Source organism: Cetorhinus maximus, chromosome 5 (genome assembly GCF_964194155.1).
Source record: "Cetorhinus maximus chromosome 5, sCetMax3.hap1.1, whole genome shotgun sequence".
Taxonomy (NCBI): Eukaryota; Metazoa; Chordata; class Chondrichthyes; order Lamniformes; family Cetorhinidae; genus Cetorhinus; species Cetorhinus maximus.
In genome coordinates, this window is record NC_135883.1 from 37,841,933 (window position 1) to 37,859,671 (window position 17,739).

The window sequence follows — 17,739 nt, forward strand, 5'->3', positions numbered from 1 at the left end:
TGTTTCATCAATGGCCTACTTTCCATCATAAGTCAGAAGTGGGGATGTTCACTGACAATTGCACAATGTTTAGTACCATTCGCAACTCATCAGATACTGAAGCAGTCCATGTCCAAATGCAGCAAGACCTGGACAATATCCAGGCTTGGGCTGACAAGTGGCAAGTAACATTCGTGCCACACAAGTGTCAGGCAATGACCATCTCCAACAAGAGAGGATCCAACCGTCGCCCTTTGATGTTCAATGGCATTACCATCACTGAATCCCCCACTATCGACACCATACACCTGGAAGTTCCCCTCCAAGTCACTCACCATCATGACTTGGAAATACATCGCCGTTCCTTCACTGTCGCTGGGTTAAAATCCTGGAACTCCATTCCTAACAGCACGGTGGGTGTACCTATGCCACATTGAGTGCAGCGGTTCAAGAAGGCAGCTAACTACCACCTTCTCAAGGGCAACCAGGGATGGACAATAAATGCTGGCTCAGCCAGTGACGCCCACATCCTGTGAATGAATTAAAAAAAAGACAATCTCCTGCAATGGCTCCTCTTTCTGATCTCACACCATTACCTCTAGTGTTCCTCAATGATCAATCCTTGGTCCCTCTATTTCTCATCTACATGCTTAACTCGGCAACATCACCTGAAAGCAGCCAGTTTCCACATGTATGCTAATGACATCCAGATCTACCTCACCACCATCTCTTTCAACCCCTTCACTGTCTCTAAATTGTTGGACTACTTCTCCAAGGTCGGTAAGATGAGCAGAAGTGTTTTACAACTAAATATTGGGAAGGCCAAAGTCATTGTCTCCAGTCCCCAGTGCAAATTCCATTCCTGACCACAGGCTCCATTTCTCTCCCAAGTATCTGAATAGGGCTGTTCGCAACCCTGGCTTCATAGCTGACCCTGCGATGAGGTACCAATCACATATTCATGCCATTGCTAAGATTGCCTAATTCCACCTCTTGTAACATCTTCCGACTCCACCCCTATTTCAGCTCATCTGCTGCTTATACCCTCATGCATGCCTTTGTCATCTTTAGACTTGACCCTGCCAACATGCTTCTGGCCAACCTCCCACGTTAAACCCTCAATAAACTTGTGATGCCTGTGACCTAACTCACACCAAATCCTATTCAGCTATCACTTCTGTGCTTGCTTACCTACAATGGTTCCCACTTTAACCATACTTAGATTTTAAAATTCTCATCCTTGTTTTCAACTCTCCAGGGCCTCACTCTTCCCTATTTATGTAATCTACGTTAGTCCTCAAATACGCCTTCTTAATTTTCCTTCACTGTGTGCCCATTGGTTGCAATGCGCAGTCACTTTAAAATTAAAGGTCCATCTCAAAGTGAATACTGCTTGCGCATGGCCTCTTTCTCCCCAGCGCAGCACACATTCCCGATAGCTGCCCGGGCGCGCAACCACTCAACCTAGAGGAAACATTACCTAGAAACCTCTGAGAAATCTACACTCCTCCATTCCTGCCCTCTTCAGCATCCCTAATTTTATTTGGTCCACCACTGGTGGCCATGACTTCAGTTTGCAAGGCCCCAAGCTCTGGAATTCCCGCCCTAAACCTCTCTAACTCACTTTCCTTCTTTAATATGCTCCTTTAAACCTACCTTTTTGACCAAGCTTTTGGTCATTTGACCTAATTCTTACGTGGCTGGGTGTCAAATTTTGCTCTATGACTCTTCTGTGAAGTGCCATGGACCGTTTTAGGATGTTTAAGGGGCTGTATAAATCCAAGTTGTTGTTGTTTTGCACTCAAAACCTTGTTGACTTGGAACTGGACTGAGATGGTTAGGAATAATTTATATATCCACCTTCATTGATTGTAGTTCATGATATTAAATTAAAATTGTTCTAAGGGCCTTTTTAGATCGAGTTAACACTGATTGCCCAAAACACTGTAACACCTCCCATTAACGCCTCCTCGCTGCCAGCACTGAGCATGCGCCTGGCGGGCTCAGACGTCACCAACTGCCTCGCCTCCGTGCGGCAGCCCGCACGATTAGCTCCGCCCACCCCCCGATCAACCAATCACCCTCTTCCCCTCAAAACGTCATTGGTCGGGCCAATCGGAGCTCGCAGTCAATGGTGCCTTCGGCGGAGACCAATCGCCGAGCTCGTCTCACCGGGGATGCGGGGCAGTGCATAGAAACGGACAACAAACATGGCGGAAGGTGAGTCTGGTGGTTTGGAACTAGTCGGCCCTTTTTAAAAAAAAACCGTTCGGCCGCTTATTAGCAATGACTAGCGGCGGGCATTTCGATCCACGGTAACGGCCGAAGTGCTGCCTGAGAAGAAGGAGCTGAAGCTGGCCTCGCCGAGTTGCCGCTGTGTGGCCAGGCCGCAAAGCCGCCCCGCGACTATAAGTTTCTCGGCGCCGCCAGTTTAGGCGGCCCCGACCCCCCTCCTCGGTGACCCTGGCCCTATTTGTAATTCGGTATTTCTTACTGTCTTGTTGGTACTGTTAGTTTGTGGGTGTGGGGGTTTGTGAGGGAAGGATAAATGCAAAAATCAGCACGACGATCTGTTGTTAACATCAATTTTGACCCACATCGGTTCCTAGTTTCCCTCAGCGCCTTACAATTAAACTTCTTATCCGTGTATTGTGTATCCCCTCATGAACTCTCTTTTCCCATCTCTCTGATTTACTCCACCCTCTCATGTCGTATCTTGTGTATCCCCACTATCAGCAACCTGCTTTAAGTTCCAGTCAGGAATTTTGCTCTGCGCCTCTCTCTTTTTAAGACCGGCGTTAAACCCATTTCTTTGACCAAACCTTTGGGCACTACCCCTAATCGTCGTCGTCTTTTTACCCCTCCGTGAAGTGCCTCAGATGTTTTCGGACATTGAAGGTGTTATATAGTTATTGAAATGTCATTTAATTGGAGCATCTATTTAATACTTACATGAGGTGCCGTGGTACAGTGATTAAAAACAGACATCCTTGTCATAGTGGAAAAGTACTTGTTTTTAACCAAGCTTTGCCCTAATTTACTATTATGACTTCAGAGTCACTGATATTCAATGTGAGTAACCAAGTGAACACAACTTCTCCTTTGAAAACGTTATTTTAGAGGTCTTGAAGTTGTATCCTGGAGTGGAGTTCTCCTAAAGATAGCTTTAAATCATAATGCCAGTCTCCCTCTAACTTGGAGGCAAAGGGGAACTGTATGTATAGAAACACTGACAGTTTGACCACTCCCTTTTGGGCACTTGTACTTGTGCCATGACATGTGATTACAGGACTGGGACACATTTATGACGTTGTCAAATTTTGCCTATACAAAGCAACAGTCACACTGGTGCCAGTACAGCACATTTACTGGGAACAGTTAGACTGGCAGAAGTTTTAAAACATTAGGAGCAAAAATAGTTTAATAGAAATTCAAATGTTTTTAACCTTTGTTTGCCTGTGGAACCTAACCGGCAAAATATAAAAGCAACTTCATCTACCTACATTCATCTACCTGAAATATTATGAAAGAGGTTATCTCATGCCAAAAGGAATCGGCATTAATGGTATGTAAAAGAAAGAACTTGCATTTATGTAGTGCATTTTATGACATCTTTTTCAAATAATGTCACCTCTCAGTGCAGCTCTCTGTCATTACTACACTATCAGCCTACATTGTGTTCAGGTTTCTGAAGACATGCTTGAACCTGTGAAATAAGAACATAAGGCTTGGAGCAGGGCTAAGCCATTTGGCCCTTTGAGCCTGCGCCATCATTCAACTCCACCTTTCTGCACAAACCCTGTGATCACCTGTCATTGAGCCACAGCTGGTGTGATGTGAAGCCCTGTGACTTTCACTTCTTTCTGAATTCATGTTGGTTTTCCCTTGAATCAAACTCCAACTGAATAATTAATTACTTGGTGTCAGTTTTCACAGTAAAGGAGGGTGATAATATACATGACTTTCTAGGGAAATTAATGAGTCAAGGACTGGTACTCAATAAAGTTAATGCAAGCAAATAAACAGCCTTGGAGGATCTGATGATTTCCACCCCAAGGTTTTGGAGGCAGCTAGGCAATTGCAGACCCTTTAGCAATTATCTTCCAAAGCTCTTGATTCTGGAATTATCCCCTTATATTGGAAAAACATTACAAATGTTTTTTAAGGAAGGTGAAAGAGAAGTCAGGAAGTTATAAACCTGTTGGTCTGTTATTGGAGTGTATGATTAAGAACAAAGTGACTGAGCACTTCATTTGAGCTGATTAGAGAAAACCAATGTTGATTTGGAAAGTGTAGGTTCTGTATAAGAAACTTTATTGAATTTTTTTGAGCAAGTAACTAAAGGTAGACAGGTAAATGTCTACAGATATAGTTTATATGGACTCTCAGAAGGCTTTCGAGAAGATTCTACATAAAAGACTGTTAGCTGAAATTGAAGCTCACTGAATTGAAGGAAAATTAATGTCAGAGTTATACAGCAAAGAAACAGGCCCTTTAGCCCATCATATCCATGCCGGCCATCAAGCACCTATCTTTTCTAATCTCATTTTCCAGCACTTGGCCCGTAGCCCTAATTGCTGTGGCATTTCAAGTGCTCATCTAAATACTTCTTAAATGTTGAGGGTTCCTGCTTCTACCACCCCCTCAGGCAGTGTGTTCCAGATTCCAACCACCCTCTGGGTGAAAAATATTTTCCTCAAATCCCCTCAACTTCCTGCCCCTTACTTTAAATCTATGCCCCCTGGTTATTGACACCTCCGCTAAGGGGAAAAGCTTCTTCCTATCTACCCTATCTATGCCCCTCATGATTTTGTTTATCTCAATCAGGTCCCCCCCTCAGCCTTCTCTGCTCTAAAGAAAACAACCCTAGCCTATGCAGTCTCTCTTCATAGCCGAAACGCTCCAGCCCAGGCAACATCCTGGTGAATCTCCTCTGCACCATCTCCAGTGCAATCACATCCTTCCTATAATGTGGCGACCAGAACTGCACACAGTACTCCAGCTGTAGCGTTTTATACAGCTCCAACATAACCTCCTTGCTCTTATATTCTATGCCTCGGCTAATAAAGGCAAGTATCCTTTAAGTATTTAGATGAGCACTTGAAACGCCAAAGCATACAGGGCTATGGGCCAAGTGCAGGAAAATGGAGAATAGATAGGTGCTTGATGGCCGGCACCTACACAATGGGCCGAAGGGCCTGTTTCTGTGCTATATAACTCTGACTCTATACCTTAACCACCTTATCTATCTGTACTGCTGCCTTCAGGGATCTATGGACATGTACACCAAGGTCCCTCCAATCCTCTGTACTTCCTAGGGTCCTACCATTCATTGTGTATATCCTTGCCATGTTAGTCCTCCCAAAATGCATCACCTCACACTTATCAGGATTAAATTTCATTTGCCATTGCTCTGCCCATCTTACCAGCCCATCTATATAGTCCAGTAATCTAAGTTTTCCTCCTCACTATTTACGACACCACCAATTTTCATGTCATCTGTGAACTTACTGATCATACCTCCTATATTCACGTCTAAATCATTAATGTACACTACAGGCAGCAAGGGTCACGGCACTGATCCCTGCGGTACACTACTTGTCACAGGTTTCCAATTGCAAAAACAACCTTAGACCATCACCCTCTGCCTCCTGCCACTAAGCCAATTTTGCATCCAATTCATCAAATTACCCTGGATCCCATGGGCTCTTACCTTCTTGACCATTCTCCCATGTGGGACCTTGTCAAAAGCCTTACTGAAGTCCATGTAGACTACATCAACTGCTCTACTCTCATCACCACAATTAGCCGCCACCTCGAAAAATTGAATCAAATTTGTTAGACATGATCCCTCCCCTGACAAAGCCATGCTGATTATCCCTGATTAATCGCTGTCTCTCCAAGCGGAGATTAATCCTGTCCCTCAGAATTTTTCCAATAGTTTCCCTACCACTGATGTTGGACTCACTGGCCTGTAATTACCTGGTTTATCCCTACAACCCTTCTTGAATAATGGTACCACATTAGCTGTCCTCCAGTCCTCTGGCACCTCTCCTGTGGCCAGAGAGGATTTGAAAATTAGTGTCAGAACCCCTGCAATCATCTCTCTTACCTCATTTAGCAGCCTGGGATACATCTCATCTGGGCCTGTGGATTTATCCACTTTTAAGCACGCTAAAACCACTATTACTTCCTCACTTTCAATGCTAATTTGTTCAAGTATATCACAGTCCCCCACCCTGGTTTCTACACCTAGATCGTCCTTCTCCGTAGTGAACACAGATGAAAAGTAATCATTTAATACCTCACCTTTGTCCTCCGGCTCCATACACACATTGCCGTTTTGGTCCCTAATCTTTCCCTGGTTATCCTGTTGCCCTTAATATATTTATAAAATGCCTGGGGATTTTCCTATATGTTGCCTGCCAGTGTTCTTTTCGTGTGTCCTCTTCGCTCTCTTAATTACTTTTTAGGTTACCCCCCCCCCTGCACTTTCTATACTCCTCTAGGGCTTCTGCTGTTTTCAGCCCTCTGTATCTGCCATAAGCCTCCATTTTTTTTCCCTTATCCAATTCTCTATATCCCTTGACATCCAGGATTCCCTGGATTTGTTGGTCCTACCACTCACCTTTACGGGAACATGTTGCCCCTGAACTCTCACTATTTTCTTTTTGAATGACTCCCACTGGTCTGATGCAGACTTTCCTACAAGTAGCTGCTCCCAGTCCATTTGGCCAGATCCTGTCTTATCACATTGAAATCGGCCTTCCCCCGATTCAGGACCTTTAATTCCAGTCCAGCTTTGTCATTTTCCATAACTACCTTAAATCTTAGAGGTCACTATCTCCAAAATGCTCCCCCACTTCTACCACTTGCCCGGTTTCATTCCCTAAGATTAGGCCCAGTATTGCCCCTTCTCTTGTAGGACTTTCTACGTGCTGGTTCAAAAAGCTCTCCTGGTTGTACTTTAAGAATTCCTCCCCCTCTAAACCTTTCACACTAAGACTATCTATTAATATTGGGGAAGTTGAAATCCCCTACCATTATTACCCAATTATTTTTACACTTCTGAGATTTGCTTACATATCTGCTCCTCTATCTCCCCCTAACTGTTTGGAGGCCTTTAGTACACTCCCAGCAAAGTGATTGCCCGCTTTTTGTTTTTAAGTTCTACCCATATAGCCTCATTTGAGGAACCTTCTAAGATACCATCCCTCCTTCCTGCAGTAATTGACTCCTTGATCAATAGTGCAATGCCACCTCCTCTTTTACACCCCCCCCCCCGCCCCAACAACTGTTTTGCCTGAAGATTATATACCCTGGAATATTGAGCTGCCAGTCCTGCCCTTCTCTCAACCATGTCTCTGTGAGAACAACAATATCATATTTCCATGTATCATCAATGCCCTCAATTCATCTCTCTTACCTGTAAGACTCCTTGTGTTAAAATAGATGCAATCCAGCCTTGCATTATTCCCTTGTGCCTCAACAGGTCTATATTTGCTCTGCCTTGCAGACTGACTTAGTTTCTCTTCTATATTTGGCCGTGTATCACCCCCTACTGTACCTCCACTCTGTATCCCAAGCCCCTGCCAAAATAGCTTATACCGCACCCCCCAACAGCACTAGCAAACCTCCCTGCAAGGATGTTGGTTCCATTCTGGTTCAGGTGCAACCTGTCCAACTTGTTTAGGCCCCACCTTCACCAGAAACAGACCCAGTGATCCAGGAAACTAAAGCTCTCCCTCCTGCACCATCTCTTCAGCCATGCATTCATCCTCTCTTTCCTCCTATTCCTATTCTCACCAGCACATGGCATAGGGAGTAATCCAGAGATTACAACCTTTGAGGTCCTGCTTTTTAATCTGCTACCTAGCTCCCTAAATTCTTGTTGCAGGATCTCATCCCTCTTTCTACCTATGTCATTGGTACAAATGTGAACCACGACCTCTGACTGTTCGCCCTTCCCCTTCACAATGTCCTGCATTGACCTGGTTAGAAGATTGAATAGATGGTAGAGGACGGAGTAGAGATTATGGAAATAAGTAGTGTAGATGGAAGCATAAAATTAAAAAGAGACAACAAATGTCATTTCCTTATTTTCACTTACAATATTACCCCCATCTGTGAGCCCTTATTACCCTTGACCACCCTTTTTCTAAAGTCTAGAGGTAAAGGTGTGGATGAGAGTTTCAGTAGCGGATGAGCTGAGACAAGGGCAGAGTTGTGATGTTATGGAGTTGGAAATAAGTATTAGTGATTGGGCAGATATATGGTAGGAAGCTCATCTCAAGGTCAAGTATGACACCAAGTTTGCAAACTGTTTGGTTCCACCTCAGACAGTTGTCATGGAGAGGGATGGAGTCGGTAGCTAGGAAACAGAATTTGTGGCTGGGACCAAAGACAATGGCTTAGGTCTTCTCAATATTTAGTTCCAACTGTTCATCTGTATGTTTTGCTCAGTAATAGTGTTGAGCAGTCTGCTGTCGTCAGTCTGTTTCATTCTGTTTAAGCTAGCCATACCAAAATTTAGAATCTTAGTAACAGTTAAGTTTTTTTTCAAACCTAGCTTTGAATTCGATAATATGATCACTGTTAGATAATTAAACAAGGAGCGTATTACTGATTATTAAGTCTAGTATTGCCTGCGCTTTTGTTGGTTCTAGAAACATGTTGCTCCAGAAAATATTATGAATACACTCAAAATTTACTACCTTCCTGACTTGGCTTCCCAATCTATATGAAAATTAAAGTTTTCCATTCAAACAATTCTGCTTTTCCTACAAACCTCTCTAATCTCTGAACTAACATATGTTGTCACTTCATTGCTGCTAACAGGAGACCTGTAGACAACTCCCTATACAGTTTTAAGTCCTCTCTTTTATCTTAGTTCTAATCAGTCTCCATTGATTGTTTTCATTTAGCTATACCCTCTCTTATAAATATTATAATAGTATCTTGAATCAATAAAGCTATTCTCCTCCTCTTCCAGTTTCCATATTCTTTCTGAATATCTTATACCTGGAATATTTAACTTCCAATCATGACTAGCTTGCTGTCATGTCTCTGTATTGGCCACCATGTCATACCCTCTAAGCTGTATTTGAGCTTCTAATTCACTGTTTATTTTTCATACTGTGCTCATATATAAATTGAGCAAAAGACCAATACATGTCCATCTAACCTTATGCTGTCTTCCTCGTTTTGTTTACCTTAACACGTTTCTTATTTGTCACTTTCGCTGTAACTACTTCAGTTAATTTAGTATTCCTGTTATCTGTACGGCACGTTCCATTTGTACAACTACCTCCTTACCCAGTACTTGCGCCAGTGTCCCATGAAGTGGAACCCTTCTTTCCCAAAACAATTTTTTTGCCACATGTTCACCGTCCTATTTGTTCCAATGCTAATCAGCATGTAGTTCGAGTAATAACAGGTTACCACCCTTGAAATCCTGTTTTAATTTAGCTCCTAACTCCTGGTACTTCCTCAGCAGGATTTCCTCCGATTTCTTCCTTAAGTTATTAATCCTGACATGAACCACAGGAATTGAGTCTTTCCATCCACATTGAGATATTCCTTATCCTGGCAACACACTTTGAGATTCTCAATTATGCTGCAAAGGATGCCATCAATACCCAAAATTATTGAATCCCCTATAACTACCATATTTCTATTTTCTTCCTCCCCCTTTGATATCAAGCTGTTGGGCAGCCTCGAGATTCAATTCGTGAACACATCAACCACAGCCCATAACATGAGTATATACTTATGTAAGTGGAGCATTTCCAGTTATCAGGAAATGACAGTTTGTCAGAATTTACTTGATGCATAATTCTTTTATAATTCAGAATTGATGGACGTTTCAGCATACGGGAACTCCATCTGTTCCCCCCACCAATTAGTATATGGATGAAGAACCTTTCTGAGATGTTCCAGATTATGATTTTAATGCCAGTCTCTTTACTTCCTTAGAGCACAGTGATACACTTGCAGAACCAAACCTGGAAGGACAGATGCAGGTAATACCAGATTGGAATAAGTGAGACACAAGAACATATGTTTCTTGGCTTTTGCTTAGGTAGGACAAAAGTAGTACTTTCTCAGATGAAGTTTTTTTTTCAGATATCAGAAAATCCTCACGCGGAATATGGTCTCACTGAGAACGTACAGGTACTGAACTGAGCCATGTGGCAGTTTACTCGAGGGACGGGTTCACGCACAGTCAAACCTATGTGCATGCAATTTTTTCTGTGCAAGTAAATTGCATAATTATCTTCAATACATATTTACAATGCCCTATAAAACCAAATGTGCCTTCGTAAAGTTTTCTTAACCTTCATTAAAGCTTTCCTAATCTCTCGGCTGTGTTTGTGGCCATTCTCATGAGGCAGCACTCTTGAGTTAACAGTGAGTGTGATTTGGGGCTAATATGGCTTGGGGCTTTAAAATACTGTTCACAGTGAATACTTGGAGGAAGTATATTAACTCTTTTATGCTCTCTTCTGGCCTTGGTTGCCTCTTTCTTTCCATATGTTGCTTAGCTCTTCCGTTTGCAAGTAGCATTTATTTTCTTTGGCTATCTACTGTCCATGAACCTTTGTCAGATTCTATACGTAAATAGGTTTGACTCTGCAACTGTTTACAAGAAGTGGCATTACATTGACAGATTTATAGACACCATTAAATAAAACTCGATGCTTAAAACTCTGTAGTGCGTTTGCACATATGGCTGAGCTATGGAGTTTTATAAATCGTATAGCACCTCCCTGGTTTTTACTTTTCATTAAACCTTTCCTAATCTCTTTAGGGCTGTGTGGGTTTGTTACCATTCCAGGTAGCATCCAGTGAGTCCACAGTGAGAATCATATAGAGCTGTTATAGCTTGGGATTTTAAAAGTGTCTCTGTGGCGATAGTATATTAATTATTTAATGCTCTTCTGTCTAAGGTTCTTGGCTATTCTGACTGCTCTCTTGGTCATCCTTTCCTGATGCTTATTAAGTGACTCTCCTGTTGTAAAGTATATTTGGACAGGATGATGCTCTGTTGTGAAGTCCTTGCAGTCAAACAGCCCATTAAATTTGCTGTTTGTGCTCGCACACGAGTAATGGATACTTGAGTGAGACAAAGGTGGATCATTAAGAATATCATGTAGAGGGCTTGTTTTGGGTTGTACAGCATTATGCCACAGAATTAATTTGCTCCTCATCCCACAAGTTCTTTGTTTTGATCTCTATTATACTGCAGTTGAAGGTGTTCCCCAGAATAGTTGCCCTGAATCTTGCTCACTAAATGAAGCCAGGTCTGGATAGTATTCGTCTGGGAGCATTGGCTGTCTTCTTGCTTGGGGAGATGAGTAGAAGGGTAAGATAGGATAATCATAAATCCTACTGTCAAAAGGTGTTCTACAAAAGAAACTTCATTTGTATTGAACTTTCTTACTGATCATTGGTAGTAATCCTATTTGGATTACAAACCGCATAGGTATACTTTGATTGAAGATGCATGGTGAGGATTAAAGTTAAAGCTGTACATTTTTTCTCTGAATGGGACAGAGGATAGTTGAGAATGAAAAACTGAATGCGGAGAAAACATCTAAACAGAAAGTGGATCTGCAGTCCCTCCCAACTCGAGCGTATCTGGATCAAACGGTGGTACCCATTCTTTTGCAAGGCCTTTCAGTTCTGGCAAAAGAAAGGTAAGATGTTCATAGAAAGTGAGTATATACTGTTCCTAGGGCCATGGGATGATTATGTTGAATAAAATCATCCATTGTGTACATTGTCAAGAGGGTGAGAGAACTCTTTCATAAATTATGGGATGACTGGGAGCTTATATTTCAAAGCTACTCTGTGTTTTGTCTTGTAATATGAGGAAAACTATCAATGTAAAGAAACAGTAAGTATCTCTGAATCTTGCTAATGTTGTGAGTGTCACTCCTGATCTAGGTCAAATGGCAATGGCCAGAGTGTTTTCATAGTGATATTTAGCAATTTAATAATTTGAGTACTGATGAAAAAAATACTTTTTTTGGTCAAAGCTTTTAATTTGTACTCATCAGGACAATTCGCAAGAAAATACCAAAGTCAGGAGAAACAACACATTTGTACTGTATGAGAAGAGTGCTGATTAGTTGGCAAGTGGACTCTGGTAGAGGCGTTGCCATGGAGAATGCACCAGTTGGTGGTGACTGACTGTTAACTGCCAAACATTTTTTGAAATTTAAACCAGGCAGCTTAACTCTGGCCAAGACATTGCCATGGGGAATGAACCAGTGAATGGATGTCACTTATTGCACTCATTTCAGCTAAACAAAATATGTGTACATGTTCTTTAATAATTTATATATTGTTGGGGTTGACCTGATTGCTATCAGTCCAGGATTCACACTATACTTGTTTTTGTAATCTTAGCCGAAGTAATTCCATTCCTAATTTCAAAATGGGTTCAGTAGCTGTGACATGTAATGCATTGTTATCTGTACCAGAATATGTATACAAGCACTAGTCAGTCTGGAGGTTTTGGAGTAAAATCCCATAATGTAGCTAAATTCTTTTGAGTACGATATATAATCAATAAAATTCAATGTTGAGGCCTGTATGGAGCAGCAGTTTTATTCTCAGTAATGGGCTTTTTTTGGGGGGGGGGTGGGGGGGGTGGGTGTGGATAATGATAGAGAAGGTTGATGCATTCCTCTTGGTCCATTCTAGACTTAATGCAATCCTGTTAATTGGAAGGGTTATTGGTAAAATGAGTGGAGACAATCTCGATCGCGTGGATCCAAAGCGCACAACTGCCAATGATTTACCACCTGCTGAGAGACCATGATGGTGACCAGTGTGGAATTGGACAGTTTTTATCTGTACGTTTGCTAAAGCTCCTCCAAGATTGAGCATTACGGTGAGGTTGAGGTCACATGCTGGGTGATACCTGGTCCTGGTAGCACACATCTCTAGGTCAGGTACTCCTTCATTACCTTGCCCCAGAGATATAAGGCACTTTTTTTTCTACCAGTGTAAATCAAGATCAAAACTAAGTTGCTGGTTTCAGGCAGCAGGGAATGGACTGTTTCAGCATCCAAGGCTGAGTGATCTGTTGCTCCTGAGCAGAGTCAGGTCAAAATTACCTAAGACTGGATCTTGTCTCAAGGTCGAAGCACTCCCATTCTTTAAATGGATATCCTTTCCATATTTAATATGCTCCTGTGAACGCCCCACTAGGACACCATAAAAGCCATTTAAGCTTGTTAGCAAAAATGAAGTTCATGGGATAAAAGGGGCAGTAACAGCATGGATACAAAATTTAATAAGGGATAGAAAACAGTTTTGGTGAATGGCAGTTTTTCAGACTGAAGGGAGGTATATTCTCCAAGGTTTAGTACGAGGACCACTGTTATTTTTGTTACAGATTAATGACTAGGACTGGGGATGTAGGGCACAATTTCAAAATTTCCAGATGAGAGACAACTTGGAATTGTAGTGAACACTGAGGTAGATAGTAATAGTCGTCAAGATGAAATAGGCTGGCGAAATGGGAGGACACGTTGCAGATGAAATTCAACACAGCAAATTGTGAGATGACGCATTTTAGTAGGAAGAATGAGAGATAATACATGCTAAATGGTGCAATTTTAAAAAGGGTGCTTGTGCATGGATTGTTGGAAGGTGGCAGTACAGATTAACAAAACAATTCACAAAGTGTATAGGATCCTGGACTTTATAAATAGAAACATAAGAGTATAAAAGCCATGAAGTTTTGCTAAATCCACATAAAATACTAAGATAAAAGCAAAAAACTGCGAATGCTGGAAATCCAAAACAAAAATAAAACTACCTGGAAAAACTCAGCAGGTCTGACAGCATCTGCGGAGAGGAACACAGTTAACGTTTCGAGTCCGAATGACCCTTCAACAGAATTAAGGAAAAATAGAAGAGAGGTGAAATATAAGCTGGTTTAAAGGGGGTTGGGCCAGTGATAGGTGGAGATTGCCAAAAGATGTCACAGACAAAAGGACAAAGAGGTGTTGACGGTGGTGATATTAGCTAAGAAATGTGCTAATGGGTGACATTAAGGGTAGAAAGCAGGACGAGTAAGGTACAGATAGCCCTAGTGGGGGGAAGGGATCGAAATAGGCTAAAAGGTAGAGATAAAACAATGGATAGAAATACATTTAAAAATAATGGAAATAAGTGGGAAAAGAAAAATCTATATAAATTATTGGAAAAAAGGGGGTGGGGATGGAGGAGAGAGTTCATGATCTAAAATTGTTGAACTCCATATTCAGTCCGGAAAGCTGTAAAGTCGGAAGATGAGGTGCTGTTCCTCCAGTTTGCGTTGAGCTTCACTGGAACATTGCAGCAGGCCAAGGACGGACATGTGGGCATGAGAGCAGGGTGGAGTGTTGAAATGGCAAGTGACAGGGAGGTCTGGGTCATGCTTGCGGACAGACCAAAGCTATTCCGCAAAGCGGTCACCCAGTCTGCGTTTGGTCTCTCCAATGTAGAGGAAACCGCATTGGGAGCAGCGAATGCAGTAGACTAAATTGAGGGAAGTGCAAGTGAAATGCTGCTTCACTTGAAAGGAGTGTTTGGGCCCTTGGACAGTGAGGAGAGGGGAAGTAAAGGGGCAGGTGTTGCACCTTCTGCGGTTGCATGGGAAGGTGCCGTGGGAGGGTGTTGAGGTGTAGGGGGTGATGGAGGAGTGGACCAGGGTGTCCCGGAGGGAACGATCCCTGCGGAATGCCACTGGGGGGGTGGAGGGAAGATGTGTTTGGTGGTGGCACAGTTTGACTCCATCTGGAGTATTATGTCAAATTCCAGGCACCACACTTTAGGAAGGAGATGAAGGCTTTTGAGAAGGTACAGAAGAAATTTACTGGAATGGTTCCAGGGATGAGGGATTACCATTATGTGGATAGACTGCAGAAGTTGGTGATGATCTCCTTGGAGCAGAGAAGGCTGTGGAAATTTGAGATATCGGTGCTTAAAATCATGAATGGTTTAGATATAGTAAATAAAGAGAAACTGTTTCCAATGGCTGAAAATAACTAGAGGGCACAGATTGACAAGAGAATCGGAAGCGACTTGAGGAAAATCATTTTCATGCAACGAGTGGTTAGGGTTTGGATGTGATGAATAGAAATACAATTGGAGCTTTCACCAGGGAATTGGATAAATACTTTAAGGAGAAAACATTGCAGGGTTGTGGAGTAGACGGACTAACAGGATTGCTCTTCGAAAGAGCTGGCACAGACCCAATGGGACAAATGGCCTCCTGTGCTGCAGTTTTCAATTATGCTAAATAACTTGGTTGTTACTTAACTGAAACTGCAGGTAATTATGAAGTTACTGTGCTACCTTATAAAGTGACTGAATCTCACCGACGTCAATTGTAATCTCATAATTCCATCAGTTATTTTCATCCCATTATCTAATCTTTTTGTGGCTTATGTATAGCCTGTAAGGACATGCATATCCACAATTGAAAAATTCTTATAAATAGGCTAATATAGCTGATGGGGTGACAATTGGGAGCAGGTACCCAAAACTTCTCTAACTTAAGGATTTTTCCAAATCTCCAGTTTAATTTTCAGAAAATAAATGCCAAGAGTAATAGGGAAATCCTCAGTTCCCACCAATTGTCTTTAGCTTGATCTTAAAATTAAGCTTTATTCGAACTCATTGTGGGCTGCACTGTACTCAACTTCTGGTTACTCGTTTTAAAGAATTCTGAACTTGAAGATTCCAAAAGAGCCTTTCCTTCACATAACTTTAACTGTGGCTAAAGACAAATTAATCTCTTAGCAAGTGTGACCAGAAAATAGTTCCTATCAACAGGTTGTGGTTTGAGATCAATCCAATTTTATGCAACTCTTAACAACCCACAAATGAAACATGAAGAAGAGGTACAAAACCTTTGGAACACTTAACGGACTCTAAAAGGACAGATGTATTGTCAGTAACCCTACGATGCATGTCTTGATGTGTATTCATTTTATATTGCCCTTGTTTTTAAAATGTGTACTTGCATGCTTTGCTTTTTTTTAAGCTACGCAGACTAACTTATGCACGTGCGATAAGATTGCACGTTAGATGTTTCACAACATGAATTCTGCAAGTTACAAAAAGTTAATTTACTATAAAACAACATGACTGTTCATTCAGTAAATTTTGTTTTCCAGACCTCCCAATCCTATTGAATTCTTGGCAGCTTACCTTCTGAAGAACAAGTCACAGTTTGAAGAGAGAAATTAGCTTGCACAGAACTACGCAGAATTGAAGACTTCACCAGTCCCCCACAGTTGAGAAGGAAGAGGTTGACTCTTAGAATATCATGGTTTGTAAAAACAATTGAAAGGAAAAAAGAGCAAATGCAGAAGACCAGAATATGCATGAAGTGGCCCATTATCTTATATTAAGTATGGTAACTGCACAGATATTCACAATTTTCTGTTATTTATGTAAACATTATGATTTTAAATAAACCAGTTGTGTTTTTACATTGGTTCAATAATGTATACTACTTTGCTTCATTCAATATTGGACTTCAGAAGACATGGCCTTGTTGTTTTCTTGTACAAGGAATTTAATGAATGTGGCAGCAGCATTTGGGGGGTGGGGGGGAGGTTAAATGATTAAGGTTAAAGTAATATGGCAGAGAGGTGGCGATGAAACAAAATGTGGCCCAAATTATCTACGCTGGGCAGAAAACCAAACAGGATAATGGACTAGCAATGGAGAATCTTCAAATGAGGTGTACTCCTAAAGTGAGGAATGATAGAATTCTGTGGGTGGAGGGATAATTAAGAAAGTGAAGTGCTGAAAAAGGAGATTAAGTGGGGATGTGAAAAAAGCCAACAGGTAGCATAAAAGGAAAATAATTAAGGACATTAAAAATAATTGGAGAGCAGCTAAGACCACTAAGATGAAGGAAAATCAAGTTGCAGAGGATGTAGATATGGCAAAGATGTGTAAGTTTCGGTTCTTACAAATGGCGATGAAAATAATCATATAGGTTTATGGGTATAAATGTCAGAGAAAAAGGTATTAATTATGAAAAAAATAGCAACATTCAAAATGGATGTAATTGGACCTTAATGGATTGCATCCCTCGGCTGTTGAACAAAGTAAGTGGACTTAGAGGCTCTGAACACAAGTTTTCAATCTTCTGAAATGCAAAATTGTGCCTGCGAACTGATAGGTAGATAATGCAAAGCCTCTGTTCAAGGGAAAAGAGAAACTGTGTAACCATAATACAGTTACACATACATTTGTTGTGGACAAACCTAGAGATGAAGTTGGTGAGCATTTAAAAATGCATGGCAGAATCGTGGTCAGCTTTTAGTAAAAAGGAAAACATGTTTTAACAAATGAGAAATTGGATAAATCAAAGGAATGCAGCAGACGTGGAATGAATTTTCAAAAGGAATGAATAAAGCGCCTTAAGAAATTTTTGCAAAAATGAGATATATGATGTAAGGAAGTGTAGTCATATGAATAGAAAGTTGGTTGCCAGTAAACACAGGTTAGTGTTGATAGGTATTTCTCAGTTTGGAGAACAAGGCCTTACAGCCGGCTCTTCGTCAAATATATTTTGAATTGGGAACATAATGTTGAAATTGATATAAAAGTAAGGAATTTGGGGTAACAGTGAGGAAAGCTGTATCAGAAGTACATAATAGACAGGTGTTACAAGTCCTCTATCGATACCTTTTCAGCTTCGCTGCAATCAGCATCTCCTATTAGCGGATTCCACGTCCC

The 17,739-nt window shown here is 41.5% G+C and overlaps 1 protein-coding gene across 1 annotated transcript; it reads left to right on the plus strand.

Annotated features, from left to right (window-relative positions):
• The first annotated feature begins 2,087 nt into the window (after nucleotides 1-2,087).
• dpy30 (dpy-30 histone methyltransferase complex regulatory subunit) lies at nucleotides 2,088-16,478 on the plus strand. The gene is made up of 5 exons (XM_078541748.1): nucleotides 2,088-2,199; nucleotides 9,955-10,001; nucleotides 10,105-10,152; nucleotides 11,536-11,678; nucleotides 16,161-16,478. Exons 1-5 carry the CDS (start codon nucleotides 2,190-2,192, stop codon nucleotides 16,231-16,233), a joined length of 321 nt encoding a protein of 106 aa, XP_078397874.1. The 5' UTR covers nucleotides 2,088-2,189; the 3' UTR covers nucleotides 16,234-16,478.
• Nucleotides 16,479-17,739: the final 1,261 nt, after the last annotated feature.